Genomic DNA, 21,447 nt, shown 5'->3' on the forward strand with positions numbered 1-21,447 from the left:
GATGTTAGGGCAGTCATTGCTGAAGATTCGTCCTGCAATATCGGTGTTACGAAGCTACTCATCAGCAGCAAAACAGGTAATTCTTTTCACCTCTTATATCCTTTTGGTATTTCTAAAATTATTGCTGATTTAATGCTATTAGATATGCATACTGCAAGTGTTAACTCGTACGCTATAGAGTAGCTGTGTTTAATCTTATGAGCTTCTCTAGAGGTTACTTGCTTCAATTCATAAAATCAGAATGGAGACCCGCATCTTATGTGAGTTTGCACATGCACGTAGATATGGTTATGCTTGCAATTTTGTGTGTATGTAAATGGTTTGCATTTTTTTTCTGTTAATGATAAATGGCTTTTGTGATTAATTAGTCTCTGCTAAAGGCAAGGCTTAGGTTTCAAGGATTATTGATTTTCATTTTTTGGTGTGTAATGACAATTATGCACAGATGACAGTGAGAGAGGCATTGAACTCTGCTCTTGATGAGGAAATGTCAGCTGATCCGAAAGTCTTTTTAATGGGTGAAGAGGTGAGAAAGTGTTCAACAGGAACTATTTTTAATAATCATAATCTTGGCTGTTCATTTTGTTTTTTTGTCCAAGCTTATGCTTTTTTTTTTCTTTTTAAATGCAGGTTGGAGAATATCAGGGTGCATACAAGGTTGGCGTTAAGAATAAAATTCTTACTTTTCCATGTATTGTAAAGGCAATACAAGCATTTTACATCTGTCTGAGGATTGGCTTTTATTTCCATCTCTTTTAGATATCCAAGGGGCTTTTGGAGAAGTATGGACCTGAGAGGGTTCTTGATACTCCAATTACTGAGGTTATTATTCTTGACATGCCCATGCTCATGCTTAATTATGTTTTTCTTAATTTCATTATCATTTTATCAAATCATTGATCTCACATTCTTATTATATCTGTGTTTACTGATGTTTTTTAGTATATTTTTCATTGTTTTCTCTTCACGGTTGTTTATTTCTTGTTTCACAGGCTGGTTTTGCTGGGATTGGGGTTGGTGCGGCTTACTATGGTCTGAAGCCCGTAGTTGAGTTTATGACATTTAACTTCTCCATGCAGGTTAGAGGGTTATGTTTTGAATCTCTGCTTCTTTACACTTTTATTAGTTTATTGTGTTACAATATTGATAAATTTTAAATGGCTTCTAAGTGAACAAGTAGAAATATATATCATTATTTGCGTTTTGTTCTGAAGACAATGGAGTTACTGTTGTTACCGTAATGTGCTGTTGAAATCTTAGAAGTTTGTATGAATGAGATATGCTTGTTTTCCTGAAAACTGACATTCTGACAACATATATTGGCTGAATAACTAAGGATACTGTACTAATGTATGTGTTATCTTGATCTTCTCTTTCTATATTAAGCAAGATGTAGCAATAAATTAAATTCTAAATTGATGTGGTTGTAGGTTACAAACGAAAAATATAAAGGAAAACGATGGTATATTGTGTTGAAACTACTTGTTATCCTCTTATCTGTAATTGGTCCTTATCCTTATGGTTCTGGTTAAAGGCTCCAAATTATGTTTATCAAAATACAAGTTTGTTTAGCAAGAAATTGTTCTCAGTTCTTGTTTGATTTTGCAATTCTTTCTGGTGATTATGTGCTCGGTAATCATCAAAGACCTGGTGTTAAGACAAGTTAACGTATTTAAAGAAATATGGGATCCTTGGAGTTCTTGTGGTAGCCATTTTCTGTGAAAGATGTCTTAGCTTTTGAAACCATGATTTGATTTCCCTCCTGCTTAGATCTTACATTCTAATGTTCAAGAGTACAAGTTTGATGCCTTTTTGGACTGTACTAACATCGTTTGTTCTTTGACATCTGTATGGTGTTCAATGGTGGATTTAGGCATTAAGTTTTGAGGGGGCCTAACTTAAATTTTCAAAAAATCTAGAGGGTTTAATGAGAATTTTCAAAAAAAGTTGAGGTTTAATTAAAATTTTAAAAAAATTAAGGGCTTAAAGAAAATTTCCAAAATATTTGGGAGGGACTTAATTGAAAATTTCAAAAACTTTTAAGGGAATGATGAAATTTTTCTAGAATTTTTTGGGGCCAAGGCCTCCACTTGCTTCTATTACCATCCGCCTCTGATGGTGTTTTCCCAATATGAAAATTTGGTCAATACTGTATGACAGAATTTCACTAATTTGAAGCTCAATTATTATTGATCTTTCAGTGGTGGTAAGCAAGTTAAATGACTTTGGTTACCCTTAAATCTGTTTACAGGATCTTTTTCTGGTGTAAAAATTTCTTTGATCTGTTTCTGGATTTTGTTGCAGGCGATTGACCACATTATTAACTCTGCTGCAAAGTCCAACTACATGTCTGCTGGCCAGATGTCTGTACCCATTGTTTTTAGAGGACCTAACGGTGCTGCTGCTGGTGTAGGTGCCCAACACTCTCAGGTATAGTTTTTACATACTATTACTTTCACTCATTATTTAGCTTACATACATTCACACTCCCTGTTCCCTAGATACTACTTAGGTTGAAATTTGATTTATTTTCTACTAGGTTTTGTCATTACTGTTTAGTTATTTAAATGTTATGAGGTGTAGCTAGGCTTCAATATAGTAAAAAGATGCTTGTTTGATTATTTTCTTATGGTTTTTGTCCAGTGTTATGCATCATGGTATGCTTCTTGTCCTGGATTGAAAGTTCTGTCCCCATACAGTTCTGAAGATGCTCGTGGACTGCTCAAAGCTGCTATTAGAGATCCTGACCCTGTTGTTTTCCTTGAAAATGAGTTGTTGTAAGTGAATGTATATTGTATATATGATTCTTACATATTGAGCCCCCATACCACTGGTCCCGTGTTCAATTAGAATTCTAATGACTGACATTGCTCTGATATAATCATTCCGCTTCAGATATGGTGAATCATTCCCTGTTTCTGATGAAGTTCTTGACTCCAGCTTTTGTCTTCCAGTTGGGAAGCTAAGGTAATGTTATGATGCCCCAAACATTCTCTTAAACTTTATTATTACTATTACTGATGCTTCTGCAGTCAGTGATTCTATCCTTGATGCTTCATTTTATTAGCATTTAAATTTAGCTTTTTAACAGCCTACTTTAACAGATAGAGAGAAAAGGGAAGGATGTGACTATTACAGCTTTTTCAAAAATGGTGGGCTATGCTCTTAAGGTATGTCTTGTATGCAATATCTTTTTGAATATGTTGTGCTTACTTTTCATTTGAGATAAATTGTATATTTAAGTACACATGATTCCCTAGTGAAAGATAAACTAATAATCTAAATCTATGAAGAAAGGACGTGGCTGCATCTTCATGTTTTCATGTAGGATATGTATCTCACATGGAAACTTGATGCGGCCAAATACATGTCAGATATTGCTGGTGCTGGATGCACCAGATTTTTTTCTTAAATAATATTATATTGTATATGGCATGGATGTGGCAATGAAGGGACAAAAGGTTCTTGCCGCTGGCGTTGAAGATACAAAAAAGTGTCACTGTGAAATAGAAGAGAAGAGAGAAACATTGAGAACAAAATAATATTCCTTTTCTTTTTGCCTTAGATGGAGTTGATCTTTGTGAATGAGACTCCATTTTACTGATGAAAGTTGGAGAGAAGGTGAACCATGGAAGAAGTAAAAGGAGATGAATGGCTGCTATGTTCATTAGGCAATTCCAGCCACCATGGTATTTGTAAGGAAGGAACTAATTTGTTTCTAAACTAGAGGGAACTTTGGGTATAACCTTGTGCACCATTAAATGGATTGAAACCTTACTGGGTACACTTGATCTTAAGACTATTGGGCCCAATTTGTTTATGATTCCATTCGCTGCTGATAGTGACCGAGGTAAACATTTATCTAGTGCACTGCAGGCTCTTGAGATTAGTTATACTATCTTTTTAATCGGTGGGCTCAAGAACTGCATAAGATATGGTGTGAATTAGGTCCCTTTTGATTCAAGGAGTTAAACATGAGTACAAATTTTAAGATTAGAGCTTAGTGCACTTGACATCTAGTATCATATTGGGCTGCTTAGTTCCTTTTCCTTGTTTGTATTCTCCTGAAAATAAAATTTTATGGTACTAACATATTGGCTTGTGAAGTTATAACTAAGAGATTATTTGTTGTTCAGGCAGCTGAGATACTTGAAAAGGAGGGAATTGATGCTGAGGTAAAATATAACATAAAGTCACAATTTCTACAAATTGATTTGGATCTTTCTTTAAGAAGCGCAATGGCTGGTTTTGTTAAATACAGGTTATAAATTTGCGTTCTATTAGGCCGCTAGATAGATCAACAATTAACGCTTCCGTCAGGAAAACCAACAGATTAATAACAGTTGAAGAAGGTTTCCACAGCATGGTGTTGGTGCTGAAATCTGGTTTGAGTTCTCTTTGTAATCATTTAATTTCTTCTTACCGAGCATTCCGACACCTTTTATGTTTACAAAGCATACTTCTTTCACAGTGCATCAGTTGTGGAGGAGAGTTTTGCTTATCTTGATGCCCCAGTTGAGAGAATTGCTGGAGCTGATGTTCCCATGCCATATGCAGCAAATCTTGAGAGGATGGCTGTGCCACAGGTAATTCCATTTACATTTCTTCCTATGTTTCTGTTGTGACTTGTTTTACACGCTTTTGGTGAACTGAGGCATCTGAAAAGGAGGATCCTTTCATCCGCTCCCTCTTCTCCTCATTAATACGATTTCTTGTAAAATCTTCAAGTTTGATGGCTGCATGGATGCTATATTTGTATAGTTGTCTCTATATAACTATAGGTTAAATCTGTTTTTAATCTATGAATTGTGCAGGTTGAAGATATTGTCCGTGCTGCAAAGCGAGCATGCTACAGAGCTGTACCATTGGCTGCTGCTGCATAATTGAACCAATATAGGTGAGAAACCTTTCCTAATATAGGCTGATGACCTTGCCTTGGGCCTATTTATCTATTTTTCACTTCCTAATATAACCAATAAGAAATAATGATTTCAGGAACTAAAGGAATGCACGATTGTTTGTCCTCTCAACTGTTTTGGGAAGGAGCCGTTTCATTTAATAACTGAGACATTGTTGGAAAGGCTGGAAATTTGGTGACTTCATTTGTCATGTGAACATAACCTGTTCAACCCTGCTGAAGCCCAAGGGCTCTGCTACTGTTTTTGAACTCTTGTGTTTCAATCTTACGTTTGTTCAGCTGAATGATTTTTAAATGCATTGAATTGATGTTTTGTTTGAGAATTACTACCAAAGTAGTAATAAAATAATTACCATTCAGCCTTGGCCTAACGGTCGCCTATACTTCGCCGAGGTCTTCAAAATACACTCCCTCGACTTCACCCCTTTGTTGTACTTGTATTTTCACAGCTCGTACCAGTCATTGAAAAATTGGTTCTATAAAAAATAGACCGTCGATAATAGCTAAGAATCGAAAAAAGAGAAGAACATAGAATTTTACGTAAAAACTCTTTCGGGAAAAAAATTACCAGCAAAGGAGAAGATAATTTATTATGTTGAATTTGAATAATACAATAGGAGAGATGACCACATTTATTTATAGATTTGTAAAACCATAATCTAATCAAAATCAAATAGAAGTAATACAAAAAGGTTAAAACATCTTATTCTAATTAACACTAAATAGATGAAGTTAAACTTTTATACGGATGCCATTTGTAAATCCCCTTATCTTGCCACTTATGTTTTATTTTCACAAGAATTTAGGTTACACAATTCTATTATGACGAGGTTTTTATAAAATTAGTTTAAGTGAATTTAAAGTTCAATCTGATTGAAGTGATAAAAAGGTTTTTTTTACGAATCTTGTTATTATTATTATTTTGATGGGCATTTTGTTTTCTCATTGAACCAAAAACGAAACAAAAACTAAACAATAAAGATACAAGTCCAAAAACAACAAAACACAACCCAAAAATAAACAGTAATTGAAAACACAAATAACAGAAAGATTACGCAAAAACCAAAATAGAAAGAATCTAGAAGCAATAAGGCACCGTCCCTTACACACAATCAAATGCGTTGCTTTTTCCCCATTCCAACAAATCTTCAATGTTCATAATTGACGGTTTCACAAAAAGGAAGGAGCATCCAACAGATAGACCAAACGTCTGAAAAAAAAAACTCCTTACCCCCATTCAATTTCCTTCCCCTCCCCTTTCAATCCGGTTCTCTTAGCCTCCCCCTCACTCTCTTGGTATCAACGAAGAAGCATTCCCTTTCAGGTAAATCGATTTCCCCCCTTTTAGCTTTTCTGTCGCAAGAACATGAGCAACTTCATTTGCTAGTCTTGGAACATGATTGAAACTAATTTCTTGAAAATTATTCTTCATATGTTGAATATTTCTGATGTAAACACCAATTGATGTATCAAATTCCAAATACTTACATTTCTTAACTGTTTTTAGGGGTGAGCAAAATCTAATTCGATCCGAAAAATTAGAAAAAAATTTAAATTTCAAGTTAGTCGAATCAAGTTATTCGAATTATTCAAGTCAACTCGAATAAGAAATTTTAGATTTCGAGTTCGAGTTTAGTTGAATTTTTACAATTCAAATAACTCAAATAATTCGAATAACAGATTAGTATAAATATCATTTGGTCCCTCTAAATATTACAATAACCACATCACATTTCATTTGTTTCATAACATCTCAATTCTCATACTTGCTATATAAATAGCTTTCCATATTCATTTCATGAGTATATAACTCATATATTCCATATATTTGTAACATATTTTACATTCTATTTTCAATTCACTATTTCACTTCCATTTCTCATACCATACTATTTTAGTATCAATCATAAAACTTTATTATTCATTTACCCTATTAACACGACTTAGACTCGGACGGATATACAAATCCAACCAAAACACACCAGTTTGACACCCAGTGTCTTATCGGATAATTCAAAGTAATAATTTGACACATAGTGTCTCATCGACTAAACCGAAGTAAATTGGCACCCAGTGCCTCATATAATATATCTGAAGTAATAATTTGACACCCAGTGTCTCATCGACTCGAAGTCAAAGAAATCCCTGAACTCTTCCAATCCTATGGCATGTCATCTATATCCGACTCAGCCCGATACAGTTAATAGGGTTCCAATTCACTTTTCAGATACAACCAATATTCATTTCAATACAAATAATTAATATAAATTCAATAAATTCATCACATACTAAATCAATCCATTTCAATTTCAAAACACAATAATTCTCACCTCAACACTTACCATATACATTAAATTAAATTATAACAATTAATAACTAAATTCGGATTATAGAAATATAAACTAGAAATTTCGAGCTATTCCTCGTCGACTTTATCTTTTCCCTTTTTAGTCGAGGGTTCCGGTACGACGTTAGCTACGAAATTAAAACAATTAAAAAATATCAATATAACACAATTCAATTTCATATTAAATATTTCAATTTTTACTCAATATTTACCTAAATTTCAATTTAATCCCTAAACCGAGACTAATTTTATTTCTTCACAATTAATCTTATATTTTCATTAAAAATTTCACTTTAGACTAATTTTAACTCCCTATTTTCACATAAATTCCTAAATTTCAAATTTTTCATAATTTAGTCCCTATTACACAAAATTTACTATTTGTTCTACAATTTAATCCTTTTTCATTTCTAGCTAAAAAATCTATCAATTTAATCCCTAATACTAAAATTATTCAACATAAACAACACTTAAAAACTCAATAATTTTTAAAATTTTGACATGGGTCGAGTAGTATTTAACACTAAAATTTCAAAAATATAAAATTACAAGAAAAAAAAACTAAATTGACTAACCGAACTTTGAAACCCTAGTTTCTTCTTTCTCTTTCTTTCTTTCCTTTTACTTTATCTTTTTCCTTCTGTTTTGTTTCTATCTTTGTTCTTTCATTTATTTGTTTTAATATAATATAATATAATATATATACTTAATTCTTAAGGTAATATATTATAATATATATTTTAATTTAAAATTTAGGATATTTCATCCTTATGCCGCCTCATCTAAAGAAAATGGCATAATTTCTTCTTTAGTCCTTTTACTTTTTTCTTTAATCTATAATTCAACTTTCACCCTGTATATAATTTAGTCCTTTTACCTAATTACTCTTAATTCGTGCAAATTCACCTAACCAAAATCTAATTAACCACACAACTAACTTTGTAAATATTTCTAATAAATATTTACGAGTCTAATTTACGAAAACGGAGTCTTAGAAATGCATTTTCCGACACCCGTGACTATCGGGTTGTTACATAGCACATGGGCATGTGGTTTGGTCGTGTGACCTAACTCAGAGAGTTACACGGGCTTGGACACGGGTTGGGACACGACTGTGTGTCCCTATTTCAAATGTTACACAGCATGAGGCACGGGCGTGTGTCTCAGCCTTGTGAGCCACACGGTCGTGTGATCCTTACAGTTTAAATTTGTCTAAGTTTTTTCTTAAGGTTTCATATGTTTTCGATTTAGTCTCGAATCATTTTTTTAAAAGTGTTTCTAAGGCCTCGAGGGCTCGAATAAGGGATGATATGCATGTGTTTGAATGAATTATGCTATGATTTATGGAATGATTGAAATGTGAATGTTTTTAAGCTATGCTTTTACAATAATGCTCCATAACTCTATTCCGACAACGGATACGGATTAGGGGTGTTACAATTCCAGCATAATATTTCATTGCTCCCGGTCGGCTTGCCAATTGGCACCCGCCAATCCTTGTTGAAAAGAAACATCAATCTGCTCCCACGAATCTGACCCTATTTCCAAAACCCCAAGAACATCAGAATTTTCTTCTATAATTCTCAATTTTTTATTATTTCTCCCTTCAAAGCTTGCTGTCCTACCTCTTCAATGTCCATTATTCCCACATTTCGCCTTCCTATGCCACTTAGTCTTTCTTGAAACTTTTCTTTTTTTAGTCTAGTGACACGTTTCCAACTAGCAGTTTTTGTTTTATGACAAAATTCTACATCTAGATTAGTGGCCCCAACTTTGATTGCATCGTATCTCATTCCCCTTGCATATCATCCTCAATTAACTCCTTAGACAACTTCCCTCTCAATGTATCCTCCAAAATTTTAGTGAGTGAAGGAGGCACCAAATCCCCTAAATTCTAGTAATTAACAACAATTTCCAAAATTGAAGGACTCTCTGCTGTAGTCGTTCGCTCCATCTCCGACGAGACCTCCATCATCTTCTGTTCAGAAAACTCTTTAGTTTGCCCTATTTCCTAAGTCACGTTATTTTTCCTCCCCTTAAAGTTACACTGCTGCAACATTTGTTTCGAAGATGACCCAAAATGTAAAAATTCCTTTCCTACGAGCGACGATTCTGCCCTTAGCGCTATAGATAAGAAAACTCATCAACTCCATTCTCTTTATCTTTGGCTGAAATTTCCTCACAATCCTTTACTCCATGCCCCATTTTGCCACAGCCAAAACAAAATATTGGTAGGCTTTTCAGATTTGAAAGCCACCCAAACTTTTTTCCCTACTTCCACTGAAATGAAAATGCCTTTCCTCAAAGGTTTCTGTGCATCAATTTCTGTCTTTAGGTGAAAGAAATCTCCTTGTATTTTCGATCGTATCACCCCCCGAAAGTTGACCGAATAGCATGCATAAGGTCCTTTTTATCACATTCCAACGGGTAAGGACCAATCTTAAGCCAAAAAGGAGACCAAACCAAGCAAATTTGATCTCTATTAACAGGTTTCGTTAACCTATCAAAAATAATAAGTTGACACCGAAAAAATCATGGTCTACCCTCCATTATCCCATCCAAATCCTCTTCACTATCAAACGAAATCAAGAAGAGATTTTGACCTACCACTTTAATTTCAAAATTCCTCTTTGTCTTCCAAATGCTTTTTAATTGTGCCCTGAAACTGTCAAGACTATTAAGAATTTTTTGTCCAAATAGGACATATTAACGACAGATTTCCAATCGGAACCACCCGCGAACTCTTCACTGATAGTTGAACAAGTTCTTCCTCAAGAATGAAAATCTCGTCCTTCATCATACTCCCCTATCAAAATCACCACTCACCCTTAACCTAGCCACAGTTACAAACTGTTTCTCTGAATCACCAAAGACAGCACTCTTGACTTCTTAGGTTTACAATCTTGTTATTATTCTAAGATTAATAAAAAAGTAGAGTCATTCTCTATTTTTTTTTATAAACAAAAAATCATTCTCTTTCTACTCGCATCTGCATCTTTTCTAAACATACATATATATATATCATATGTTTTATGTTCTGTTGGGTACAATTGTTTGATTTGTTATTATTTTAATGATAAAGCAGTTGGCATATTTTATGTACTGACTCCCTAACCTTCAGCTTGTAGGTAATGACTTAAAATTTGATAACGAGAAGCAATAATTGGGGTAGCGTAGGATGTGGTAGAAGAGTGGGTCAGTAATCAGGCTGCATTTCTCAAGTCATACGCGTGAGTTTGCATATTTGGTTCGTCCAACTATATTTTAATTGGAAAACAAATCATTTAATAAAAGGTAATTTGATCAGGTGAAAGAAAATATAGCAGAAAACAAAGAAACCGGTGAGTTAGATCGCTTTCCATGATAACTAACTTCACATGCTCAGCTGACAGTTGTTCTTTCAAGAGTGGAGGGAACCATCGACAAAATCAGCCCTAGCCAAGTAGCCATGCCCTTGAAGAGTGTCTCAAATTTGATGGGAGTTTTGAGAGACACAGATTCATCCCAAACAAATATGAATAAGAAGGTGGCCGAAACGGGAATATTGGAAAGAAAATACAAAATTCCTAGACGTAGTCCCCAAGCAACACGGTTTTTTGACCAAAAACCCCTTTTTGCTGCCTACTTTTTTTTTTCGCGTTTTCTTTAGCTGGTCGTCGTGTTTTTAAGTTTCTAAATTAATAATCCAACGGGATTTGAATAGACTTTGAAAATTCGACACTGTTTTGCTTTATTGGGAAACAAATATATATTGAAAGCAATCGAGAAAAAAAACGAACAGTTATTGGTCACAAATTAAGAGTTGTTTAGTACAATCAACTGACATCAAAATGACCAACTTTGCTTGTTAGTCAAGATTTTGACATCAAAATGATTCAAAACACTTTCCTTCAGTTTATTAATGATAAAAAAGGTATCAGAAGAAGATTAATATCCGGTAGACGTAGCAATGGAATGAAAGCAAATCTATGCTTTTTTGCTCTGTAAAAGAGAACGAAAGAGAGAATTATGATGTCAACTCCATCGTAATCGCACTCGTTATTATTCATTAAAAAAAAGGGGCATTGACTTTTGGCCTCCTACGTGGGTTTATTATGATTCCAAGATGCCCCATTTGATCATCTGACTTAAAAATAATAATAATTAAAGAATCATAAAAAAGGGGTAGGGTCGTGTTGTAACGAAGAAGTCAAAGAAAGAGCAAATTCCTGGCTACAACATATGTTGCTCACTTGATTTTTATTTCTTCATTCCCCAATGCCAAGTTTAAAACAAGAAATAATATACCCAGACAAACAAAAGCAGAGAGGAGGGGAATTTTGTTTTGGAATTGGAAACTGAATCTATCTATTTTCGAGGCTGAAGAAAAATGAAGACCTCTTTAAGAAGATTGCGAGGATTGGCACATCACAAGCACGGTGGGGAAGCCAAGCAGCGGCCAGATGTTCTAGCTTTGCCTCAACTTGACGAGCTCGCTCAAGCTTCTCAGGTCTCTCGTCCCCTCTTTGCTTCTTACTACTTCCACTTCCTTTCCTAGATTTTGTTCTTCAAATTTTCAGTTAGGGTTTTCTCTCTGATGAGGGAGGACTGAGGAGATCCTTTTATTAATTCAGAGGAATTTCTTTTTCTTTCTTTTTAGGAATGATCAATACAGTATCACTATCTATTCTCTCTCTCTTTTTTCTCTTTCCGCTGAAAATAATTGAAGTATATTGATTATATAAGTGGTTATCTATGGACTTGTATGATTTGCAGGATATGCAGGATATGATAGATTGCTACGAAGGCTTACTTTATGCAGCTGCTGCAACTACGAATTGTGCTTATGGTATCTCATTGACATTTTTCTTGCGTTTTTCAAATTTTATTTCTTTTTCATTGAAATTACTATTTTTTTTTCTGACGGAAGTTTGTGCTATGTTTAGAAGGATTTCATTTGCTATGTGAATTGTGAGAATGTGACACATATTATGTATAAATTAGTTAAGATTCGACATGGTTCATATTTTAAAGCATATAAACATGAATTGCGAATTCTTAAATATTTATAGGTATTTCAAGTTCATTACTAAGGCACCTAACAAATCTGAGAATTTAGAAAACAACCATGCGTGCTACACTTACATGCCATTATTGCACAATTTACATTATTTTTTAATTCAAGTCCATTTTTTGAAATCCAAATTACCAAAGACAACCTGAAGCATGTTCTGGTTCTTCATCATTCATGTTATGCATTTGGAGGGTTCCTTGCTCTCCTTATATATATATATAAATTATTTCAAGCTCTTTTACAATGACTTGTTTCGTTCTTTTCATGGTAACGAATACATTGAGTTCATCTCTAGCATTATTATCATGTAAAGTTCTGAAATGCTTGTTTCTGCATGATGCAAATGCCATTGTTGAATCAAGTTTTCTTTTCAAGTTCCAGCCTTGGAGTGACATTATTATATACTCTGCAATGCCAATATTTAGATCTCTCATGTGGTCCTGCTATTGTCAGAATTCTCGGACTCATTGCGGGAAATGGGTACTTGTCTTCTTGCAAAAACTGCATTAAATGATGATGAAGAAAGTGGTAAGTAAATATGTTTTGTTATACTTTTGATCTCAATATTGCCAATTAATATGAACAAATAACAGATGACATTCAGTGTAAGACTTTACAATTGAACTCATTAACTTGCCAGTGAATTAGTTTTTCCTCCATAAACTACCAGTTTTGAAGTTCTTCTTGTGTTTTAGTTGAATACAGTACAATTCTTAGCTTATCCACATATAGCATATCCAAATTTGGAATGCATCTTTTCGGTTGTTACCTTCAATCTCTCATGTTTTAGGAAGATGATTTTTTTCCTTCTCTAAATCTGATAGCATAGGACCTATTTTACCCACTTTGGCACATCCAGATAGTATGCATTATATTTCTTCTTGAACAGAATACATGGTCTGTTATATATAGCCGCAAACCATTTCAGAAATGGATGTCTGAAAATAAGCTGCATTTGTTCATCGGCAGGTAAAGTATTACTAATGCTAGGAAAAGTACAGTTCAAACTCCAGAAACTTCTTGACAGCTATGTGAGTCCTCTTTTCTTTTCTTCTTCTGTTTTTATTTTTATTTTTATTTTAAAGTTATGATCTGAAATTTCTAATTAAATCTTACATCTTACTTCTTCCCTCTGCTACTGGATATTTATTTTGCATCCTTCAGCGGTCTCATATATCGCAGACAATCACGATCCCATCAGAGTCTCTTCTTAATGAACTTCGAACAGTTGAGGTTTGTTCTTAAGGAATTCATCCAATTATTGGCACATTTGTTTTGGTCTTTTGCTTTAAATTTTGCTATTTTAATCATCTGAAGATCTGTCACTTCTGGTTTGGCTTTTGACTCTTGTCAACGTAGTGGTCAATTATTTGATCATAATAGTATTTGTTTTAAATGTCCTTTACTTTCTAATTTTTGGACATGTACATGTATCATCATTTTCTTAGGTATTATATGAATATTATCAACAAAAGCTTAAATTTTTATTGGTGAATCACATTGTTTTAGTTACAAAAAAAATTGCATTATGTACTATAGAGCCTGTTGCATTTTTAAATGATATAATATTGACTTCCCCCCTCTGTTGATGCAGGAGATGAAGAGGCAATGTGATGAAAAAAGGTCCAAGTTTATTTATTTGTTTTTTTAACAAATAGACATACACAGTTCATCTTTCAAAGATAATAGCTTCTGATCTTTGGTCTGTCTCCTACAGAAATGTGTACGAGCACATGGCAATGAGATACAAAGAAAAAGGAAGGTCAAAAGGTCGGAAAGGGGATAACTTTTCCATGCAGCAATTACAAGTAGCACATGATGAATATGATGATGAGGCAACTTTATTTGTTTTCCGATTGAAGTCTCTAAAGCAAGGACAATCAAGAAGCCTTCTTACACAAGCAGCACGGCACCATGCTGCTCAGGTTTCTTTTCCTCCTGCTTTGTTGAACTTTCTAATTCTTTCTACTGTTGATTATTGATCTATTTCCTTTTGCTTGAAAGCAGCTGAACTTTTTTAGGAAGGCTCTGAAGTCTCTTGAAGAAATAGAGCCACACGTGCAGAAGGTCACTGAACAGCAGCACATTGATTATCGCTTCAGTGGACTTGAAGATGATGATGGGGACAATGGTGATGATAATGAAAATTATGAAAACGATGATGACGATTACTATAGTGATGATTATGATGACGAGGATGATGGTGAGCTGAGCTTTGACTATGGATTAGATGATCAAGATCAGAACATGGTTCCTACTTCACGGCACTCAATGGAGGTGATTATTTAACATGTTATTTGTGGATAAGAAAAGCTAACCAACTTCCCTGCTGAAATGCAATTGTTATTTTCTTTTGTGTGTTTGTGTGTGTAGAATGGATTCCATTCTCCTGATTGTTATAAAGACTTCTATATGGACCTCACACAGGAACAAGAAAATATGATTTAATTCTATTTGTGCCTCTAAATGAATTAATTGTAGAACTGATTCCATGTGAGTTCTGTTTGGGCAATAATTTTTCTTGTGATTTTGCAGTTGGATCAAGTAGGCCTTACATTTCCCCAAGTTGCTATGTTGGGGGCTTCGAAGGTAAAAAAGTTATGTTACCTACATATTGCAAATTTGATTATGTAAATGTGCATACAGAGCAATCAAGTAACCCCTCCCCCTCTCTCGATAATAATTGATTCCATTTATTGCATTCCATATTATAGGTCTTTGATCTGTGCTGGAAAATGATATTGGTTTTTAAACTATGTGATGTTTTTTTTTTCTTGCCCCCTCCCTCTTTAGGATTTTACCATCAAATCTTTTTGTTAAGCATCCTGCCTACAACTAATTGGCTGTAGATAGAGAGTTCCAACTTTAATACAACACCACAAGAAACCCAATACTCAACTCATGTGAGATAACTCCACTTAAGAATCCCCTCAACGTAGTGCAGAAGGCCTCCATAGGTGGGGAACCTCACTTGGGTAGGCAGGAAGAACAACATAATAGAACTTGGGCTTTATATTGAAGCATCCAACCTAAAATCAATTGGCTAGACGGAGAGGCCCCACTTTAATATTAGACCATAAGAAACTCAATACTCAAAAGATGTAGGATAATACCACTTAACAAAACCAATCATCCTATTACATATCAGTTTTCACTGGACTGTAGCTGAAAATTTATGACATGCTTCCACTTAAGCAACATTCTAACCTCATTTGCATTTTATCTTGTTCCCCCCATTTGCAGCAGATATGTACTTTATTGCTAGTATATTTACTGCTCCTTTTGTTACAGGAAAATCTAGAAAGAAGCCATCGTCATTCTTTTTCATTTAGAGGGGAAATAAGGAATAGCAGCCAATCAGCCCCACTTTTTGCTGAGAATAAATCTGAGCCTTCTGAGAAAAGTCAACCATTACCGTCACGAAAATCCAGCTCATATGTACTACCTACACCAGTTGCTACAAAAGGTTCTATTAGATTGGGTAAACCTGCTCCTCAATCTTACGAGAAAATTTGGCATTCATCTCCACTTGAACTTCATAAATATCAGAGGCTTTTGAGAGATGAAAAAATTTCTGGATCTGCTGTTATAAATGCACAGGCAGTACTGAGAGAGAGCAGTAAGCCTGCTTCATCAACTCAACTACCCCCTCCTTTGGCTGATAAGGTTTTACTTTCAGTTAGTCCAGCTGCTGCTTCTGATTCCAAGAAAAGTAAAAGACAAGCCTTTTCTGGTCCATTGACAAGTAAACAGTGGCCTAGCAAACCAGTTTCGGTGGAACATCCCCAATTGTTCTCTGGGCCAATTTTGAGAAGTCCAATGTCTCAACTGCAAGCAGCATCTCCAAAAGTATCACCAAATGCTTCCCCTCCATTTGTTTCCTCTCCTAAAATTAGTGAGCTTCATGAACTTCCTAGACCCCCAGCCACTTCAACCTCCAAGTCTTCAAGACCTTTAGGCTTGGTTGGTTATTCAGGCCCCTTGATGCCTAGAGGGCAAGTGCTCTCTGCTACAAATAAATCAGCAGTGTCAAGAGCTGCCTCTCCACTGCCACAACCTCCAGATGTTGTGACTCGCAGTTTCTCCATACCCTCACGCGACCATAGAGTGATGTCATTACCTGTGTTCAAGCCTCTGGAAACTGCTATCGTTTCAGGGATGTCTCAAGATGTTGCCTCACCTCCTTTGACACCAATATCTTTAGCTCAAATCCAGCCATCATCAACTAGTTCGAAGTCTGTTAATAGGTAATCAAAACACAATCCTTTTGTTTCCTTTTATCCATTTAGAAGAACTTGTACGGAAATGATCGAAGTTCCAGTGAGTGGATTGGTACTATCCAGGGAAACAATTGATGAGATGACTTTACCAGTTGATCTATCCTTGAGCAAATTTCATTCTCAATATATACTTTTTATAACTTTTCAAATACTAGATAAAAAGTTAAAACTGAGTATGCCTCAAAATATTAAAACTTGAGCCATTTTTTCACTATGAAAATTGTGAATAAAGAGAGTGCATCCCAATATTCTACTATGCTGGGAGTGGGTAGGTCTGATAGTTTGTTCATGATACCTGTGCAGCTAATAACACATTTCTGTAGTGTATATTTAGAAGTCAAATATATGCTTTAAATTCTGTAAATTCGCAATGAACTTTGGTGTTTTGCCTGTCCAGCCCTCATCTGCACTGATGTTGAATTTTCCAAGTTTATTGAGATGCATAGATCTTTGATGTTTAGAAGCAGTTTTGGAATTTTCATGTCATGCAGGCATCTTTATTTTGTTGTTTCCAGTAAATTTTTTTTTAACTAGCAGCAGCTTTAGAGACTTTTGATGGTCTTCTTTGGTATTATCCCTGGCATGCAAGGTCTATGGTTCAATAGCATGAACAATTATATATCATACATTCTGGTGAACCTTCTATTTATATTCTTTTTTCTCTATTTCTGACTGTTGGCCTGTGATTGATGCAGGAACTGATTGGTTATATCTAATTCTAGTACTGATTTCATTCCTAACCCACGGGGCTACGATTGTCTTTATTGTGACATACTGGTGCAGATATGTGCATATATTACTGTTTGTTATTTCTTTCTATATCATTGTTACATCTTTAGCCCCTTGTCTATATTTTGATGAACCTTGGCATGAATCAGTCAAATACTTGCCATGGGTTCCATCGTTTTTGAGGAATTTTGTATTTTAACCAAGGTTTTAGTAGATAATTCAATTCTTTTACCCTATGCAAATTACCTAGTAATATTTGGCAGTATAGGCAGATTTATTTGTCTTATGGTTTCGTTTTTTCGTTAGTTAGATTAGTATTAGTTAGTGATCCTATGAGTACATTACTTGGAGTTTTTATTGTTCTTGAAATAGCCATGTTTGAAGAATGCAACAAACATGGGTATTGAGTTGTAACTCTCCAAATACGTGAAAGAATTTTGAGAAAGTGAACATACTAATATCTAGGGCTCATGCCCGAGTCTGAGTTCCATAGAGTATGAGTCACATTCCTGTGTCTAGGCCTGGACCCTCCAAATCCATAACCCAACCACAAAAGATAGGGTCAGCATTTCCTGTAGTCTAAAATAAGTTTAATGTGCTGCTCATGCATTAAGAATAAGGTTGAGATGGTGGTGTATCAAATTAAGAATGGTAAGTTTTGTCAATGGGGTCTTTACCTAAGTGGACAATCATTTATAATGGAATGGGCAAAACAGGAACGGTCTTCCACGGACATGTGCTGTATTTTTTCTGCCAACTTGAAAACTGAGTGGAAGGTGGAAAACTGTGTTTCTTGTCTTTTGGTTAATGATTAACTACGGACAAATCTGGTTGGCTTTGAAGATATGATTCTTAAAATCCATACCTAAAACCCTTAAAAATAAAAGTTACTCCACAGTCTCAGTGACAGATTTTGCCACTTAGCAATCAAATCTTCTATAGAACATGGAGATGAATTCAAGACATAACCTCTACTCTACTTGCATACAGATCTGGTACCCTATCTATTACCTGAAGGCTCCTTATAGCCAAAAGCTTAACTGAAGCCCCAAATCCCAGGTCATCTTTAAATTTCTTTCACCTGCCTCTCGCTTATTTCTGTTTTTCACAGTGCCATCGGATATTAAAGTCTTCGCAATGTTCATGTTCAAATCTGCAAAATATTGAAAGCAAAGCCAGAGCAAAACTTGATATGCAAACCTTATTCCATGAAACAGGAGCAAAATTTTGAAGGCAACTATATTGGCAAAGCAAATACCCTTTTTCTGTTATTGAGTAAAAAGCAAAGCGTTAGACAATTTTTTAAGCTTAGCTTATGCTTAAGCATGTATACAAGTTTATCAAGTTAAGCTTGAATCGTTTACTGCTTAAATCAACTCTATTACTTTGAATCCGAAAATAAAAGGGGAGAGAAGTAAATCAAGTCATGACCTTGAGTTCGGTGCCAACATTGAATTTTGAGCCCCATAATATGCTTTAGACGACTTCAACGCATCGAGACGAGCCACAAGCCGAACATCCTCTGTTCCGGTCTCTGCCTTGGAATATGATGGGAACCAGAAATTTGAAATGCTAAATTACATTCACCGTAAAGGAACATACGAACTATTATACAACAGTCAAGCACATCTTTAACCATCGGGAGAATCAGTAGCCTTCGCAAATCGACCTTTCACTCGCGTGCTACTATCTGCTTTTGCCTTCCTCGATTCATACCGTATGTGTTTATCATACCTGTTCATGGCACGCCTCCAATTTCAATAATTGAAGGCATTTTGATAAAACCAATTTATTAGGTAGATGATAACATGAAAAGATCCAAATGAAAAAAAGAAAAAGCAACCTTCGTGTTTTCTTCTTCTCTTTGTACCGTTGCATGGCATTGCCTCTGTTGTGGGCCAGCAACTCAAGATCAGCCTTGCTAGCTGCAGCTGGCCTTCCTTGGTCGCTCCCCACAAGGAAAGCTTGTTCCATGAACACAAGGTCACTGCAACTGCTGGAGCCGCGGGTTCCTCCAAAAGCTGAACTTGTTGACGGCCTTGCCATCGGTAGGTTGTTGCTCTCGGATGTGGCTGCCCCCTGACTTGTACCTGGATTACTTGAGTTCATCTGCATTTTCAAATACAAAGGTGATTGTTGAGTCGTGTGTCAGAACAAAACTAAACGCAGCATGGTGCAAATAGGCCCATCAAACAGTAGACTTAATCAAATAATTGGAGTTTATTCAGTATCTGAAACCCTAAAACAAGAAAAGAGTATTAATCTTTCCCTTGTTAGGAACTGCTCTTCCTTAATCATGGGAAATAAAGAAAAAGCAAGCTACATGTGCTAGATAACAATTTAAAAAACGAGGGTATATAACATATACGCGGGCAAGTAAAAAAAGTGTCTAGTGCTAATAACCAACGCGTCCTGTCAGATTAAGATATAATCATGCTGCTACTACAACAGTTATTACACTTTTCTTCACTATATATTATATTACATAGTACAAAAAGTAATATCTGAAGCATGAAATTTATAAGAAGAGCGAAGAGAGTGAAATGGTGAGGATCGAGGGACATACATTGATTGAATCCATATAATCTTGTGGATGGTAATTAAAGTGGCACGTATCTCCCAGTAATTTTGCACTCAAAGTCGTCTCTCTCAGAAGTTGATTGAAATTCTTAATCATGAAAACACCATCACTTCCCTCATTCCCAACTTCTTCAAATTGGGCTTCGCCTAACTTAAAATCCCATATCTGTAACAGTTTATAATCGGTTTGCCCTTGTTACCATTTAAACTATACTCTGCTATGAAAAAAAATCTCAAAAGAATATTCCTAGTACCTGAGGAGTTTGACCATTTAGATTATCATTCCACAACACCTCTCCTCCATCGACAATGCGATTGCTCCCTGGCGTTTGCCTTTGCTGTTGCGGCTGCATAACTTGTTGTTGTTGAGCCAAGAAGTTGGCGTTTGGTTCCGCGTTCTGCACTAGACCATTCTCCCCACCACCTCCTCCTCCTCCTCCATCGCCATAGTCGTCGATAACGTCGCCCATCAAATTTCGTTTCATTAATTCCGCAAGCTGGTTATAGAGAACCTGCTTGTACTTTCCTCCACTCCCGTGATTCTGCTTCTTCAACGTCTTCCCATTGCATAAACTGTCGTAAGGTTCCATTAAGTCTTGGACGCTCATGCCGTAGAAGCATGGTTCGGCGATGGGCATCATCAAGTGTTGGTGACAGCTGTTCCAGCTCTGATCCGACGGTTTGGTGTCATGGAGATGGAAGCCGAAAGCCGAAGCCAGATCCAGAGCGGAGGGACAACCAGAAAAACCTTCGACAGGGGTGCCATCGTGTGCGGTGGAGACAGAGCAAGTACCGTGGGTGTCCCAATCACAGTCTTGACAAAGCATCAAATTATGAGTAGCACGCCAAACGGAAACCGGTTGGGCGCTGCAGTTATGGCAGATCTGAGAGCGAAGGTGCTTGCGGGAGAGGAGGTTGGCAGAATGGACGTGGTGGTCGCACAACAAACAGAGCTTGGCGGAGTCAGCTCGGCAGTAGAGAAGGGCAATTCGGTGATTGCAGAAGTCGCAGGGCACCGTTTCGTTTGGAGGAGTAACCATAGTTTTGGGTTAGTAAAATAATGAAGGAATGTAGCGTGAGAGAGAGTTGCAGATGATAACTGATAAATAGGAGAGGGAGGGAGGGGGCATCATCATAATAATAACTGAACTTTTAGATGAACAATTAATTCCTATTTTTGGAAGGAATAATCAAATTCAGCACATGTCTCTCTCAACAATGTATGGGAGAACAAGTTGCTGCCACTGACTCAGTACCGTCTTCAATTGTTATTACGTAAATTACATCATTAGTCACTGTATTACTGTTGCCCTACACCAATCGAAGTTTTTATTTTTAATAAAATAATTTTGAATGTCACGAATTTACAAATTAAAATTCAAACAGTTTTTCTTTGATTTTGACACTGATCATTAGATCAATTTGGATTTAAAGTATGTTCTTCTATTTGTCAATTGATACTTACCATACTGGTTGTCGAATCGTCACTTAAATTTTATTGGTAATTTTTTTTAAAAAGAAAACTTAATAATTTAATCAC

The 21,447-nt window shown here is 35.6% G+C and overlaps 2 protein-coding genes and 1 pseudogene across 8 annotated transcripts; 2 read left to right on the forward strand and 1 right to left on the reverse strand.

The window, feature by feature from the left end:
* LOC121214776 (pyruvate dehydrogenase E1 component subunit beta-1, mitochondrial-like) lies at window positions 1-5,289 on the forward strand (annotated as a pseudogene).
* A 725-nt stretch (window positions 5,290-6,014) lies between these two features.
* Window positions 6,015-17,569, forward strand: LOC107909529 (uncharacterized protein At2g33490). Of its 6 annotated transcripts, XM_016837097.2 has the most exons (14): window positions 6,015-6,242; window positions 10,387-10,495; window positions 10,573-10,606; window positions 11,631-11,754; window positions 12,021-12,093; window positions 12,772-12,846; window positions 13,288-13,349; window positions 13,483-13,551; window positions 13,913-13,941; window positions 14,036-14,243; window positions 14,326-14,595; window positions 14,854-14,907; window positions 15,610-16,565; window positions 17,294-17,569. In XM_016837097.2, the coding sequence occupies exons 4-14, from the start codon at window positions 11,635-11,637 to the stop codon at window positions 17,298-17,300; spliced, it is 1,923 nt and encodes a 640-aa protein (XP_016692586.2). In that variant the 5' UTR covers window positions 6,015-6,242; window positions 10,387-10,495; window positions 10,573-10,606; window positions 11,631-11,634; the 3' UTR covers window positions 17,301-17,569. The 6 variants fall into 6 exon arrangements, with proteins under 6 accessions (XP_016692586.2, XP_016692588.2, XP_040944926.1 ...); XM_016837099.2 differs by lacking the exons at window positions 10,387-10,495; window positions 10,573-10,606 and having other exon boundaries at window positions 6,022-6,242; XM_041088992.1 differs by having other exon boundaries at window positions 6,023-6,242; window positions 10,387-11,754.
* Window positions 17,570-18,099: 530 nt separating this feature from the next.
* Window positions 18,100-21,153, reverse strand: LOC107909531 (zinc finger protein CONSTANS-LIKE 14). Of its 2 annotated transcripts, XR_001687270.2 has the most exons (5): window positions 20,162-21,153; window positions 19,894-20,073; window positions 19,171-19,436; window positions 18,759-19,061; window positions 18,100-18,480 (listed from the first exon to the last, which is right to left on the reverse strand). XR_001687270.2 is itself a non-coding variant. In XM_016837104.2 (4 exons), exons 1-4 carry the CDS (start codon window positions 20,945-20,947, stop codon window positions 18,959-18,961), a joined length of 1,335 nt encoding a protein of 444 aa, XP_016692593.2. In that variant the 5' UTR covers window positions 20,948-21,153; the 3' UTR covers window positions 18,100-18,958. The 2 variants fall into 2 exon arrangements, 1 of the variants encoding a protein (XP_016692593.2); XM_016837104.2 differs by having other exon boundaries at window positions 18,100-19,061.
* Window positions 21,154-21,447: the final 294 nt, after the last annotated feature.

Source organism: Gossypium hirsutum, chromosome D02 (assembly GCF_007990345.1).
Source record: "Gossypium hirsutum isolate 1008001.06 chromosome D02, Gossypium_hirsutum_v2.1, whole genome shotgun sequence".
Lineage (NCBI taxonomy): Eukaryota > Viridiplantae > Streptophyta > Magnoliopsida > Malvales > Malvaceae > Gossypium > Gossypium hirsutum.